This window comes from Gorilla gorilla, chromosome 1 (assembly GCF_029281585.2).
Source record: "Gorilla gorilla gorilla isolate KB3781 chromosome 1, NHGRI_mGorGor1-v2.1_pri, whole genome shotgun sequence".
Taxonomy (NCBI): Eukaryota; Metazoa; Chordata; class Mammalia; order Primates; family Hominidae; genus Gorilla; species Gorilla gorilla.
In genome coordinates, this window is record NC_073224.2 from 231037365 (window position 1) to 231052176 (window position 14812).

Below are 14812 nucleotides of genomic sequence, written 5' to 3' on the forward strand. Positions count from 1 at the left end.
GAAGGAAGGAAGGAAAGAAGGAAAGAAAGAAGGAAAGAAAGAAAGGAAGAAAAGAAAAGAAAGCCAGATCTGGAGTTATTGGCATAGATGGATGATACATTGTTTTTAAAAAGCAACATGCAGGCAGGGCGCGGTGGCTCACACCTGTAATTCCAGCACTTTGGGAGGCCGAGGCGGGCGGATCACCTGAGGTCAGAAGTTCAAGACCAGCCTGGGCAACATGGTGAAACCCCATCTCTACTGAAAATACAAAAATTAGCGGGGCGTGGTGGTGCACACCTGTAATCCCAGCTACTCGGGAAGCTGAGGCACAAGAATCGCTTGAACCTGGGAGGCGGAGGTTGCAACGAGTCAAGATTGTGCCGCTGCATTCCAGGCTGGTGACAGGAGACTCCTTCTGAAAAAACAAAAACGACAACAAAAAAGCAACATGCAGGCCGGGCACATGGTGGCTCACGCCTGTAATTCCAGCATTTTGGGAGGCCGAGGCAGGCGGATCACAAGGTCAGGAGTTGGAGACCATCCTGACCAACATGGTGAAACCTGGTCTCCACTAAAAATACAAAAATTAGCTGGGTGTGGTGGTGGGCGCCTGTAGTCCCAGCTACACGGGAGGCTAAGGCAGGAGAATTGCTTGAACCCAGGAGGCGGAGGTTGCAGCGAGCTGAGGTTGCGTCACTGCACTCCAGCCTGGCAACAGAGTGAGACTCCATCTCAAAAAAAAAAAAAAAAAAAAGAAAAAAGAGAAAAAGAAAAAGCAACATGCAGATTGATTTTTATTTATTTATTTATTTTTATTTATTTATTTTTTTTATTTTTTTATTTTTTTTTTGAGACGGAGTCTCGCTCTGTCACCCAGGCTGGAGTGCAGTGGCGCGATCTCGGCTCACTGCAAGCTCCGCCTCCCGGGTTCACGCCATTCTCCTGCCTCAGCCTCCCGAGTAGCTGGGACTACAGGCGCCCGCCACTACGCCCGGCTAACTTTTTGTATTTTTAGTAGAGACGGGGTTTCACCTTGGTCTCGATCTCCTGACCTCGTGATCCGCCCGCCTCGGCCTCCCAAAGTGCTGGGATTACAGGCGTGAGCCACCGCGCCCGGCCCAGATTGATTTTTAAATAATATCCAAAGCTTAAATAAAGCCTTATGTGCTTGTGGGAAGTGGAGAATAGTTAACACTGAACTGCAAACTGATTACCTGGTGGTGGGAGGAGATTCAAGAGGAAGAGTCACTGTGTTTCATTATTGATTTCAGCTAAATTACTAGTTTTAAAAAAGTAAACAGAAAATATTTGTATCTAATTACACACTATGTTCCAGTGTTCTGATAACTTTTTTTTGAGGTTAACATTGTAAATTCTTTGTGGGTAGTGATGGATTGAGGGCAAATGTTTTTTTGCTCCTGCAGCCAGTTCCTCTGTCCACACCCGAATCATGCACATTCACTGGGGGGAAGGGGGACTGGAGAGTGAAGCAGACAGGAAACCTGGAGGTTCACTTGGGTCTGGACCTCCTCTTTCTTGTGAGTATCCCAGCAAAAGCCTTTCCATGCAGTCTGGATGCTTTCACCAGCCATGAGCAAACAAAATAATCATTTAAGGTGTATCTTCCTTCAAAACAGCAGGCAGGCATTGTGTTTAAGTACCATTTGCTTCCCAAGGAAGATTCAGTTTGCATGTCCCACCCAAAGGACTCTTTATGTGGCCAATTCTATTATGTGCATTAGTTTAAGCACACCTTTATCAGCAGTATCATCCATGGATCTGTAATTCTTAAGTAAATGGAATGAAATGGTTTGTCAGATCTTGACTTTGGAGTCAGACCATTCCACAGGCTCAGATGCCCCTCTTGCTCTGTCGTCCAGATTGGAGTAGAGTGGCACAATCCCATGGCTCACTACAGCCTCAACCTCCTGGGCTCAAGGGATCCTCCCACCTCAGCCTCCCAAGTAGCTGGGACTACAGGTGCATGCTCAGCTAATTTTTTTGTAAAGAGAAGGTCTCCCTATGTTGCCCAGGCTGGCCTTGAACTCCTGGCCTCAAGCAATTCTCCTTCCTCAGCCTCCCAAAGTGCTGGGATTACAGGTGTGAGCTACCACGAGGTGGCTAATGCCTGTAATCCCAGCACTTTGGGAGGCCAAGGCAGGCAGATAACTTGAGATCAGGAGTTCGAGACCAGCCTGGCCAATATGGTGAAACCCTGTCTCTGCTAAAAATACAAAAATTAGCCAGGCGTGGTGGTGGGCACCTGTAATTCCAGATACTTGGGAGGCTGAGGCAGGAGAATCGCTTGAACCCAGGAGATGGAGGTTGCAGTGAGCCGAGATCATGCCATTGCACTCCAGCCTGGGCCACAGAGCGAGACTCCATCTCAAAAAAATTTGTTTTAATTTAAAAAATCTTTATATTAAAAAAAGAGAAAGAAAAAAGCACAACAGGATGACTACAGTCAATAATAATTTAATCGTACTTTTGAGACAGGGTCACTCCTGTCACCCAAGCTGGACTGCAATGGTGCCATCTCAACTCATTGCAACCTCCGCCTCCTGGGCTCAAGTCCTTCATTCTCCTGCCTCAGCCTCTGGAGTAGCTGAGACCACAAGTGCACACCACCACACCCAGCTTTTTTTTTTTTTTTTAAATAAAGACAGGGTTTCACCATGTTGCCAGGCTAGTCTTGAACTCCTGAGCGCAAGTGATCCTCCACCTGCCTCACCCTTCCAAAGTGCTGGGATTACAAGCGTGAACCACCCAGCCCCAACATTAACTGTGCATTTCAAAATAACAAGAGTGTAACTGGATTGTTTGCAACTCAATGGATACACGCTTGAAGGGACGGATACCCCATTCTTCATGATGTGCTTATTTCACGTTGCACGCCTGTATCAAAACATCTCATGTACCCCATAAATATATATACCTCCTGTATACCCACAAAAATTAAGAGAAAAACCACAGGTATTTCCCATTTTTAAAGCTAATGAGCCCTTTACAGAGGAACCATCACTTCTTTCCTACTTTGGGTGCCTAAGCAGCTTGCATTTCCATGCCCTGGGGCAGGAGAAGCAGAAAACTAAAATTATAATTGGTTACTATCAAATTTATTCATTCAAGAAGGAGTGAAAACAAAGCAATTTTACACCTTCATATTAGACACAATCTTGGAAAACAGGTTTTAATATGGATATAGGAGGATGTTGCTAAGTGCCATCATCGAATATGAATATTAAAATAGGAATGTGAATATTAAAATTAGATGTTACTCTGTAATTCCAGTGCTTTGGGAGGCTGAGGAGGTAAGATCGCTTCTGGCCAGTAGTCTGAGACCAGCCTGGACAACATAGCAAAACCTCGTCTGCACAAAAAATGAAAACACATTAGCTGGGCATGGTGGTACTTTCCTGTGGTCCAAGCTACTTGGGAGGCTGAGATGGGAGGATCCCTTGTGCCCAGGAGTTTGAGGTTACAGTGAGCTATGATCTTGCCACTGTATCCAGCTTCAGTGATCGAGTGATACCTTGCCTCAAAACAACAACAACAAAGGAAGGGGTGGCACGGGCCAGGTATGGTGGCTCCCTCCTGTAATCCCTGTACTTTGGGAGGCCGAGGCAGGTAGATCACCTGAGGTCAGGAGTTTGAGACCAGCCTGGCCAACATGGTGAAACCCCATCTCTACTAAAAATACAAAATTAGCCAGGTGTGGTGGCGCATGCCTGTAGTCCCAGCTACTCAGGAGGCTAAGACAGGAGAATTGCTTGAAACCGGGAGGTGGAGGCTGTAGTGAGCCGAGATTGTGCCACTGCACTCCAGCCTGGGAGAGACAGAGCAAGACTCCATCTCAAAAACAAAACAAAACAAAACTTCTGGAATAGCATTCCTGTCACGTATTGTAAAGTACAGAAGCTTCACTAAAGTCACTCATTTTGACTTCTACGTAGTTGTTGGAGCAATTATACTAGAGTCAAGAATCCCAGTTAAAAGTAAACTCAATTTAAATATAACTTGGAAATATCCTCCGCTTAACCCTACCAGGGTGTCTGCAAGTAAACCTGAAACTACAGTGCATAGGTATTAGAAATGAGTATCTTTCTAGACGTTCAAATTGAAAACCAACCTTCATGTACAATATACTCAAATTCCAGTGAAAGAGCTAATGGAAGACTAGGGGTTTTACTTGCCTTCTTCTTAGTATCATCTTTTTGTTCCCTTATTAAATTTGCTTTAAAACCAAGGGGGCAACATCCTGGTTTTTTTTTTTTTTTGAGATGGAGTCGCACTCTGTGGCCCAGGCTGGAGTGCAGTGGCGCCATCTCAGCTCACTGCAAGCTCCGCCTCCCAGGTTCACGCCATTCTCCTGCCTCAGCCTCCCGAGTAGCTGGGACTATGGGTGCCCGCCATCATGCATGGCCAATTTTTTTGTATTTTTTTAGTAGAGACGGGGTTTCACCGTGTTAGCCAGGATGGTCTCGATCTCCTGACCTTGTGATCTGCCCGCCTTGGCCTCCCAAAGTGCTGGGATTAAATTTTTTTTTTTTTTAATGTTGAACTAGGATATTTAAACAATCCCAGTGCTTCCTATCAGAATGTGAGCTCTCTGACGGGTGAGCCATAGTCCTACGTTGTGCTCCTTTTCTGCAAGAGCAGAGGTCCAAGAACAGGGCTAAAGACCTCAGTGGGAATGACTGTTCTTTATCACATTCTGGATTCACAGCCAAACAGGGTGGCTGTGCTGTCAACACACTTAACAAGGCAACTGGTCTTAAGTTCCGGAACTATATCCAGGAGCCAGGCCATTGATAAACAGTTCTTTAAAAATTCTTGCCTTGGCCGGGCGCGGTGGCTCACGCCTGTAATCCCAGCACTTTGGGAGGCCGAGGTGGGCGGATCACGAGGTCAGGAGATCGAGACCACGGTGAAACCCCATCTCTACTAAAAATACAAAAAATTAGCCGGGCGCAGTGGCGGGCGCCTGTAGTCCCAGCTACTCGGGAGGCTGAGGCAGGAGAATGGCGTGAACCCGGGAGGCGGAGCTTGCAGTGAGCCGAGATTGCACCACTGCACTCCAGCCTGGGCGACAGAGCGAGACTCCGTCTCAAAAAAAAAAAAAAAAAATTCTTGCCTTTGGTTCAAAGTAGGGAGAAAAGGATAACTTCAGCGAATTTTTTATAGCTTAGAATATTTAGTGTCAGAAAGTTATATATATTCATCTCAGTAGTCTGAACGCTTAGATGATCAATCTGCAAGTAATTGGAAATGTACAAAGAAGAAAAATTGCTGGGAAGTTTGTCTTGGTCCATACACCACCATCAAAATGTGACACAATTTTTTTTTTTTTTTTGAGATGGAGTCTCACTCTGTCGACCAGGCTGGAGTGAAGTGATGCGATCTCGGCTCGCTGCAACCTCCGCCCCCTGGGTTTCAAGTGATTCTCCTGCCTCAGCCTCCCAAGTAGCTGGGATTACAGGCCCACGTCTGGCTAATTTTTGTATTTTTAGTAGAGACAGGGTTTCGCCATGTTGGCCAGGCTGGTCTGGAACTCCTGACTTCAGGTGATCCATCTGCCTCAGCCTCCCAAAGTGCTGGGATTACGGGCGTGAGCCACAGTGCCCAGCCAAAATGCGACACTTCTTCCCTGTCTAGCAGTGCAAGATCTTAAAGTCAGATTATAAAACAAGTTGTATTCTCACTTTATCATTTTTCTCTGCAGTTCTAGGGCAGGTTTATCTGAATTACTTAAGTCCTTCATAGTATAGTGAGCATAAAAGAGGACACAAGCCAAATGTATACTTAAATTAAATAGCATGATTTAATTTAGTTGGTGCTTAACCCTGAATCCTCTTAAGTTAAAAAAAAAGTTATAATTAACTATTAACGTTAATGAATTTAAACCTTCCAGAAAGCATGAATCCAAAAGGAAATGTCCAACAGGTGATATGAACCAGATATTTTATGGCCTTTCCTGTTTCAGTCTCAAACTTTCTAAACATCAATGGGGAAAAAAAATTCTCTAGAGTTTTTCAGTTTTATTCTTCTAGAGCACAATTTTCCGGCCTGTTACTGAGTACGGTCTTCTAACAGGTACACAATTAACTCATAAGTAGACAACACAATGGCAGTATTTGGGATCTGCCGGATAAGCTGGGCAAACAGTCCTCTATAAAAGGCGAGGTAGCCTTCTTCCCGGAACACCAGGCGCGCCGTCTGGACAAAAGACTTGTACTTGGTGCCCTCTTCCCGGAGCCTCGTCCTTATGACTTCTGCAGAGAGAGAAAGACCTACTTTACGCCACATATTAAATGGGGAAAGAATCCACAGCACACAACTTTAAAACTGTCAAGGTTAGGCCGGGTGCGGTGGCTCACACCTGTAATCCCAGAACTTTGGGAGGCCGAGGCGGGTGGATCACTTGAGGCCAGGAGTTGGAGACCAGCCTGGCCAACATGGTGAAACCCCGTCTCTACTGAAAAACAAAAATTAGCCAGGCATGGTGGTGCACGCCTACTACTAGAGTGGCTGAGGAATGAGGATCGCTTGAACCTGGGAGGTGAAGGTTGCAGTGAGTCGGGATCGTGCTACTACACTCCAGCCTGGGCCATGGAGCAAGCAAGACTCTGTCTCAAAAAATAAATAAATAAAATAAAATTGTCAAGGTTACAACTGTGTCTATTTCCCACCTCAGCTGTATTTGGACAGGAAAGTCACATAACCTAGAGAGACAATGAAAAATTAAGTTCTTTTTAGAATCTTTTCCAACTCTAGGATTTGGTCAACTATGGACACTTACACATACATAAAGTACAAAATAACTTTTTTTTTTTTTTTTTTTTTTGAGGCAGAGTCTCACTCTATCACTCAGGCTGGAGTGCAGTCGGTACGATCTTGGCTCACTGCAACTTCTGCCTTCTAGGTTCAAGTGATTCTCCTGCCTCCGCCTCCTGAGTAGCTGGGATTACAGGCACCTGCCACCACACCCAGCTTATTTTTGTATTTTTAGTAGAGACGGGGTTTCGCCATGTTGGCCAGCCTGGTTTCGAACTCCTAATCTCAGGTGATGTGCCCATCTTGGCCTCCCAAAGTGCTGGGATTACAGCAAAATAACTTTTAAGGGGTTAAAAAAAGCTTAGTTTGAATGAGACTTAATGTTAAAATAATTCATGGTTTTCTACTCCCAATTAAGCAAATGCTAATTTGTATGAAGTATGGCAATATCTTCAACGAATTCTTTTCTTATATTTTTCAGTTTCCTCCTCCTCCTGGAAACGTTTTCTACTCTGCCCAGCTCAAAAGCCACCCTCTCCTTTGCCAGCCTTTGCCCGCCTGGGCCTCCTTCCCAGACACCTAGAGTTGGACATTCGTCACTCCTGCCCTCACACAGACCTCAGACCCTGGGAGGCATCACTGACCTCTTTCCTCAGATGTCCTCTGGGGTCAGCTTAGTGCTCCAGGACACAAAGGGGACTCAGCACCTGTTACTGAGTTGACCGTATGCATTTGCCATAGCTGACAGTACAGAAGGCTTATGAAAATAAAACCTGTTTTTCATGGCACAATAAACTAAGCATTTTTTAAAATAAGTAAGCCAGTAGGTCAACAATTCTATAACTTAAAAAAATAAACTTACCCAAAGTAGCCTTACTTAAGGCTCCATTAGAAATAGAGGCTGAATGATTATTATTATTATTATTATTTTTTGAGACAGAGTCTCCCTCTGTTGCCAGGGTGGAGTGCAGTGGCTTGATCTCGGCTCACTGCAACCTCCACCTCCCGGGTTCAAGCGATTCTCCTGCCTCAGCCTCCCAAGTAGCTGGGACTACAGGCATGCGCCACCACGCCCAGCTAATTTTTGTATTTTTAGTAGAGACGGGGTTTCACCATGTTGGCCAGGCTGGTCTCAATCCCTTGACCTCATGATCCGCCCGCCTCAGCCTCCCAAAGTGCTGGGATTACAGGCGTGAGCCACCGCGCCCCACCGAGGCAGAGTAAGTTTGGCTCCCATATTATTATTTTGATTCAAGGAATATTAAATACAATCCAGATTTTTAGCTTCCTTGAAAACAGCAAAAGTTCAGCAACCCAGGGCCTGAGTTTCTGCACAACAAGTTTTGGCTATTATCAGCTGGATTTGAGTAAGGTCGAGTTTCCACCACTCACGTGACCTCTGTCCATGCGGTTAGAGCTGTTTCCCTCATACTCACTGACCTTACCTGCAGGGATCCTGCGCCTCAATGTGCGCCACAGAAGTCTAGATATACCCACAAACAACAAACGTGACAGCTGTTTTACTGCTCTGGAAGAACAAAAGCAAAACATACCGTGTGGATAAGCAATGCAGGAGGCACAGCCCTTAGAAAGAGCAGCAGCTGCCATAAGTCCAAAAAAACTTGTGGAATTTTTCTCAGTCCCATTTGCAGAAGAGGCTAATGGAGCTTCTTTCAGATACTTCTTTAAACTTTCATAAATAGCAAAGCAGATTATAGTTTCGGAAATTCCAGCGTACGAGGCAGTTAATCCTCTATAGAAGCCACGAATGCCTTCGGTCTGGTAAACGTAACGAGCACACTGGAGTGTATTCATCTGCTTAGAGCCCCTCACTCTGCATAAAAGAGACCAACACAGGCTGTTAAGGAGACATATCATGGCGGAACACAGACATCACACAGTAGGAGAACAGGTACGGGTCTTCTTTGTGGTGGTAGGATACTTGTTTCCTGGCTCCTAACTCTCATAGCCCTCGTCTTTTGTTATGTGGGGTGTGTGAGGCCGCAGGGGCAGCCTCTGACAGTCCCTTGATCTCCTTTCACCTGCCCCAAGGCCATCCTCTAATATCCGTATCTTGTTGGTCTTACTCCATGAGAGTCCCCTCCTATCCCCTGGGGGAAGGAATGCTGCTGACATGAAGCTTCCAGAAAAACCCAAGAGGACAGGGTTCAGGGAGCTTCCAGAGCTGATGGCATGGAGGCTCCTGGAGGGTGGCCCCCGGGGAGGGTATGAAAGCTCCACGCCCCTTACTCTGTACCTGGCCCTACCTGTCTCTTCTTCTGTATCCTTGCGATGTCCTCTATAACAAACCAGTAAATATTAAGTGTTTCCCTGAGTTCTGTGAGCCACTCCAGCACATTAATAGAATCCAAAGAGAGGGTCATGGGAACCCCAACTTGAAGCTGGTCGTTCAGAAGCTCTGGAGGCCCAGACATACAACTGTTGTGTGGGTAAGTGGGTGGGTGGGGGGTGGGCAGTCCTGGGGACTGAGCCCCCAATCTGTGGGGCTGTCTCCTGGTAGACAGTGTCGGAAGTGAACGAGAGGACACCCAGCTGGTGTCCGCTGTTCGGTGTGTGTGGGAAAAACCCCCTACACATTTGGTCACAGAAGTCATCTTCTGTGTCAATGACTTGTGGTGTGACAGTGGAGGAAAAACATGGTTTGAGGAGAGTTTTTCCCACATATCTTTGTACTGTTGTCAGCTGACCTCCAGCCCACTGTGAGGCCAGACCAAGTAGCTGGCACACCTGACAGGCCCACAGAATACTAGCTACATCTGTATCAAGAGTCATAGAAACATGTTCATAAAAACATTAGCATTTGACCTAATTTTAGAAAGAGCTACAGGGAGCAGTAAGGCTCATCACAGAGGAACTACAACTGCAAAACAATCAGGACAACAATCCAGATAGCTGACCATGGTACATCTGCTAGATTAAGTCACAAGGCCGTGAGACACAGGGAATGCTTTCAGTGGAAAACAGGACTAAGTTAAAGGTAAAGGATGATCACAAGGGCTGGGCGCAGTGGCTCACACCTGTAATCCCAGCACTTTGGGAGGCCAAGGCGGGAGGACTGCTTGAGGCCAGGAGTTCAAGACCAGCCTGGCCAATGTAGTGAGGCTCTATCTCTACAAAAAAATAAATAATAAGAAAGAAAAATAGGAACATTCCAACCTGTTGGTGAGGCTACTTATTAGATTTCTGATCACACTCGTCTCCAAATAGATTCTATTATTGCTAAATTTATAAAATCATAAAACATCAAAATAAAACAGCAAATGAAAACCATGAGGTTTAGAGGCTCCTACCCCAGGACATAAAGCATTTATGAACTGCCTGGCTGCAAGGCAGGAGTGAGCCACCAGATGAGCGTAGTTAGGTGTGCACCGGTCACACATCACAGACCCCTCCGAGTGGGCGCAGACCTGGGGCCCCTTGGGCTTCAGTCTCAGCTGGCCTCTCTCCCTTCTTTATTATCTCCGCATAGACTGTTCCCGCTCCTTAGCCGCAGTGACCTTTCTAACACATATCCAACCATGCAACTCCCGTGCTTAAAACCATCCAGAGGCCGGGTGCGGTGGCTCACACCTGTATTCCCAGCACTTTGGGAGGCTGAGGTGGGCAGATCACGAGGTCAGGAGATCGAGACCATCCTGGCTAACACAGTGAAACCCCGTCTCTACTAAAAAATACAAAAAGTTAGCCGGGCATGGTGGCGGGCACCTCCCAGCTACTCGGGAGGCTGAGGCAGGAGAATGGCGTGCACCCGGGAGGCGGAGCTTGCAGTGAGCTGAGATGCACCACTGCACTCCAGCCTGGACAACAGAGTGAGACTCTGTCTCAAAACAGAACAAAACATCCAGAGTTTCTCACCCTTGGCACTATTCACATTTGGGGCTAGACTATTCAGTTTGGGGAGAAGCAGGCTGTCATGTGCCTTGTAGGGTTTAGCAGCATCCCAGCCTCTATTCACACTAGACACCAAAAACACTCACCTAAGTTGTGGCAACTTCAAATGTCTCCAAACTTAGATGCTGGATGTCCCCTGGAGGGCACCCCCTACCTCCATCCTCCATTTCCCCTGAGGACCACTGCTCTGATGACTTTCCACTGCCCTCAAAGCCCAACTCCAAACTCCCTTTCAGGCCTGGGAAGGATCGGGCTCCCCTGCTCCTCCAGCCTTATTCTTCCATAACTCCCTTCTCCGGCGCAGATGCACGTACTACACGCCAACTACACTTCCTGTGTTACAGCTCCCCAGAACTAACCACGCTTTCTTTTCTTTTTTTCTTTTTCTTTTTTTTTTTTTTTTGAGACGGAGTCTTACTCACTCTGTCCCCTAGGGTGGAGTGCAATAGTGCAATCTCAGCTGCAACCTCAACTTCTGGGTTCAAGCAATTCTCCTGCTTCAGCCTCCCTGGGATTACAGGCTCCCGGGTTCACGCCATTCTCCTGCCTCAGCCTCCCGAGGCATGACACCACACCCGGCTAATTTTTGTAGAGACAGGGTTTCACCATGTTGGCCAGGCTGGTCTCGAAATCCTGATCTCAAGTGATCCGCACACCTCAGCGGATAAAGTACTGGGATTACAGGTGTGAGTCCAGCCTAACTACGCTTTCTTGACTCAAGATTTCTACACTCACCTTCTCTCTGCCCAAAAGACTCTTCTCTGCCGCCCCCACCTGGCTATTCTTTTTTTCCCAAATCAGTGTCTTTTATGGCATCATTTAAATATCACCAATAGGTCTTAGGAATCATCCGGCATGTTGTTTCTGTAGCGGGACAACTCTTAGATCTTATTCATCAGCCTGCTGAACAGTTCCTTTTTCAGAGACATAGATACCATCCCCAAACTTCCTGATATCCTTAACTGTTGTGGCTTGCTGAATCAAGGCAACTGAATTTGAAACAAGCTCGATGTCATTTCCTTCAAGGATTAAATTCATCCTTCTAGGCTTGAGATACTGAACAAGCAACACCTGGTCTCATCCGAACCCTGCGGGTGTATTTTTCATCCAAGAAATTTCGGATTTCAACAAGAGACCCATCCTCCTGGATAACAATGTCGGTGGGGAAGTGAGCATACGCAGACCTCATCTTGTAACAGAAGCCCAGTGTAACACCCTTGATCGTGTTCTGCACATAACTGCCAATAGTTTGAACGGTAGCCAGTTCCTTTCTGTTACCCCACCGTGTGGCACTCCAGAGCCTCTTTAGACTGAGTTCTACATTGATGTGACTGAAGTCCCTCTGCATGGTTCCTCTGGGGCCATTCACAGTAACTGTGCATCCCTTCAGGGTAATGTTGACATTTTCTGGAATGACAACAGTCTGGTTGCTGTGAATGGTCTTCATTTTCACAGTAGACACGGCAAAGCCCACCTGGCTATTCTTAAGATGGGAGTTGGGTGCTGCTGCCTCTGAAGGCCCTCCCAACCTTCTCTCTCTTAACCCAACCTGTACTGGGTGACTCTTGAAGGTCTAGTGGCACCCTCAGCAACCTTATCCCACCAAACTTTAATTATCTTATCTGTGAAGCTGTAAGTTCCTAGAAGCTAGGTCTTAATTCCCTGCTGTTTCCCTAGTGACTAGTGCAAGCAACAAATATTCACTGCTGAGAGACAAATATTAACAGAGCTCACCCAAAGTTCTAAAGTATTCTTGAGCACCATCATTAGGCAGAATGACAAGAATACATATACAGGCTCTCAGCTGATGGACGCATTTATCCCTGGCTAAACAGAAGTGATATGAGTTTACTATGGGACACTTGGAATTAGGAGGAATTACCAAAGGCTTCCACAACAGGTGACAGCATGACCAGGAAGGGGAAGGGGGAATCTCTGGTGAGGGACAGCATACGTGGGCAGACAGAGCAATAAAAGCACATGACATTTTTGGAAAACTACAGGACTGCTGAATTAGGAATTTACCCTGAGAGGAACAGATTCATCAAAAGAGTCTGAGCAAGTGGTCTGTTCAAATGATTATACCTGATGCATGTTAGAAGGCTCTTTCGGGCAGAATAGATTGATTGGGGGAACTTGGAGTCAGTGACTCATGCAGAGGTTATCATGGTCATTAGGAAGAAAAATGAACTGGGGCCCCTACCTACCCTTCCTGGGGTACTCCCTGCCTCCTTTCGTTTTGTTTTTGTTTTTTTTTTCCAGACAGAGTCTTACTCTATCACCCAGGCTGAAGTGCAGTGGTGTGATCTCGGCTCACTGCAACCTCCACCTCCCGGGTTCAAGCGATTCTCCTGCCTCACTCTCCTAAGTAGCTAGGATTACAGGCGCCCACCACCACGCCTGGCTAATTTTTGTATTTTTAGTAGAGACGGGGTTTCACCATGTTGGCCAGGCTGGTCTCAAACTCCTGAGTTTGTGATCCACTCGCCTCGGCCTCCCAAAGTGCTGGGATTACAGGCATGAGCCATTATGCCCAGTCTGCCTCCTTTCTTTAGAGGCAGCTGAAAATCAGAGTGGACTGGCTAGAAGTTTCCAGTGCATACATTTCCAGGCAGCACAGTAATACAGGGGTTCTTAATAGAATGCTGGTAGTTCCTTCACTTGGACTGGGGAGAAAATGCATCTTTAACCCTAATCCCTAACTGAAATCCAATAGTTAAGTTGTTAACTATTGGAGTTTAGGGCTAAGCATAGTGGGGTATCTAATCCCAATTTGGGTCTTAGCTATTGTGTCTTCAGAAGTATTAAAGCCACCTTCATAGTTTATTTTATTTCAGCTAGGGTTTTTTACAACTTAGATGAAGCTTAGCTTTATTAAGTCTAAAGCACTCCTTACACCGGGTTCCATTAGCTTGGTTAAGTTAACTGTATTCATTACGAATGTAAATACACAGGCCACAGTAGTAGCAGCAGTAGTACCTGTGATTTGACACACATAGAAATATTTTCATGTCACATTACATTTGTTGAAAACATCACAGGACACTGTTTATCATTTCTTAGAAATTATAGTAGTTACTGGACTACTGCCATATCTTATTAATTTAATGTGTTAAAGAGGCATACCACTGTATCACTGACAAGTGTATTTTTAAAAACCTTATTAAGGCCTGGTGTGGTGGTTCACGCCTGTAATCCCAGCACTTTGGGAAGCCAAGGCAGGAGGACTGCTTGAGCCCAGGAGTTGAGACCAGCCTGGGTAACATGGCAAGATCCATCTCTACAAGAAAAACAAAATTAGCTGGGTATGGTGGCATGCACCTGTGGTCTCAAACTACTGAGGAGGTGAGGCTGAGGCAGGAGGATTGCTTGAGCCTGGGAGGTCGAGGCTGGGTGATAGATGAGGCCCTGTCTCAAAAGAAAAAAAAAAAAAAAAAAAAAAGAAAAGAAAAGGAAAAAAAATACATTATTCTACCTAGGAGGCATAGATTGCAGTGAGCCAAGATTGGACCACTGCACTTCAGCCTGGGCAACAAGTAAGACCCTATCTCAAAACAAAAAAACAAAACAACAACAACAAAAAAAAAACCCAAAAAAACTCAAAAAACAACATTATTCTAAAAAGGGCCTGCAGGTGTCACCAGACTACCAAAGGAATCCACAGCCCCACAAAATGTTACAAACCCCTGGCTGGAGCTTGAGGGCAGAAACCTATTACAGCTGAGGGCCTTTGGAGACTAAAATTAGCCCTCTGAGGTCTGAGGACACTCAGTGTTGTGCCTGTACTGTCTTCCCTTTTGAAAGAGAGACCATCCGGAGGAGAACCCACAGCACTTCAACTGGGGTGGGGTCTGCAAAGGAGAGGCAGTCACTGACTCTCTGAGACAACAGGCGGGACTGCGGATCAGGGGACACAACCAGAGATATCCCCTCCTTCCCCTGTTTGTCATCTCTGTCGCCCTCATCTTCCCATGATGCTTACAGCACAAACTCAACACAAAAGGAATCCTGCGTGCACTTAGATTAAGGAAACGAGGAGGGGTGTACATCTCTATATCTCATCCTTAGAGATGTGGAGGAATTGGGGCAAGAAAAAAAAATCCCAAAAATCCTTTCATTAAGGAAGGAACAAATAATAACTTAC

General features: G+C 46.1%; 1 protein-coding gene and 1 pseudogene across 3 annotated transcripts in view; both read right to left on the reverse strand.

The window, feature by feature from the left end:
* Positions 1–5779: 5779 nt before the first annotated feature.
* SLC25A33 (solute carrier family 25 member 33) overlaps positions 5780–14812 on the reverse strand; it is a 43280-nt gene continuing 34247 nt past the window's right edge. For all 3 annotated transcript variants that reach the window (XM_019013995.4, XM_055384024.2, XM_031006351.3), the window contains 2 exons: positions 8310–8590; positions 5780–6254 (listed from right to left, as the gene is read on the reverse strand). In XM_019013995.4, the coding sequence (XP_018869540.1) occupies positions 6052–6254; positions 8310–8590 (484 nt within the window). In that variant the 3' untranslated portion in view covers positions 5780–6051. The remainder of the gene's footprint in view (positions 6255–8309; positions 8591–14812) is intronic.
* LOC129532850 (large ribosomal subunit protein uL6-like) lies at positions 8597–14806 on the reverse strand (annotated as a pseudogene).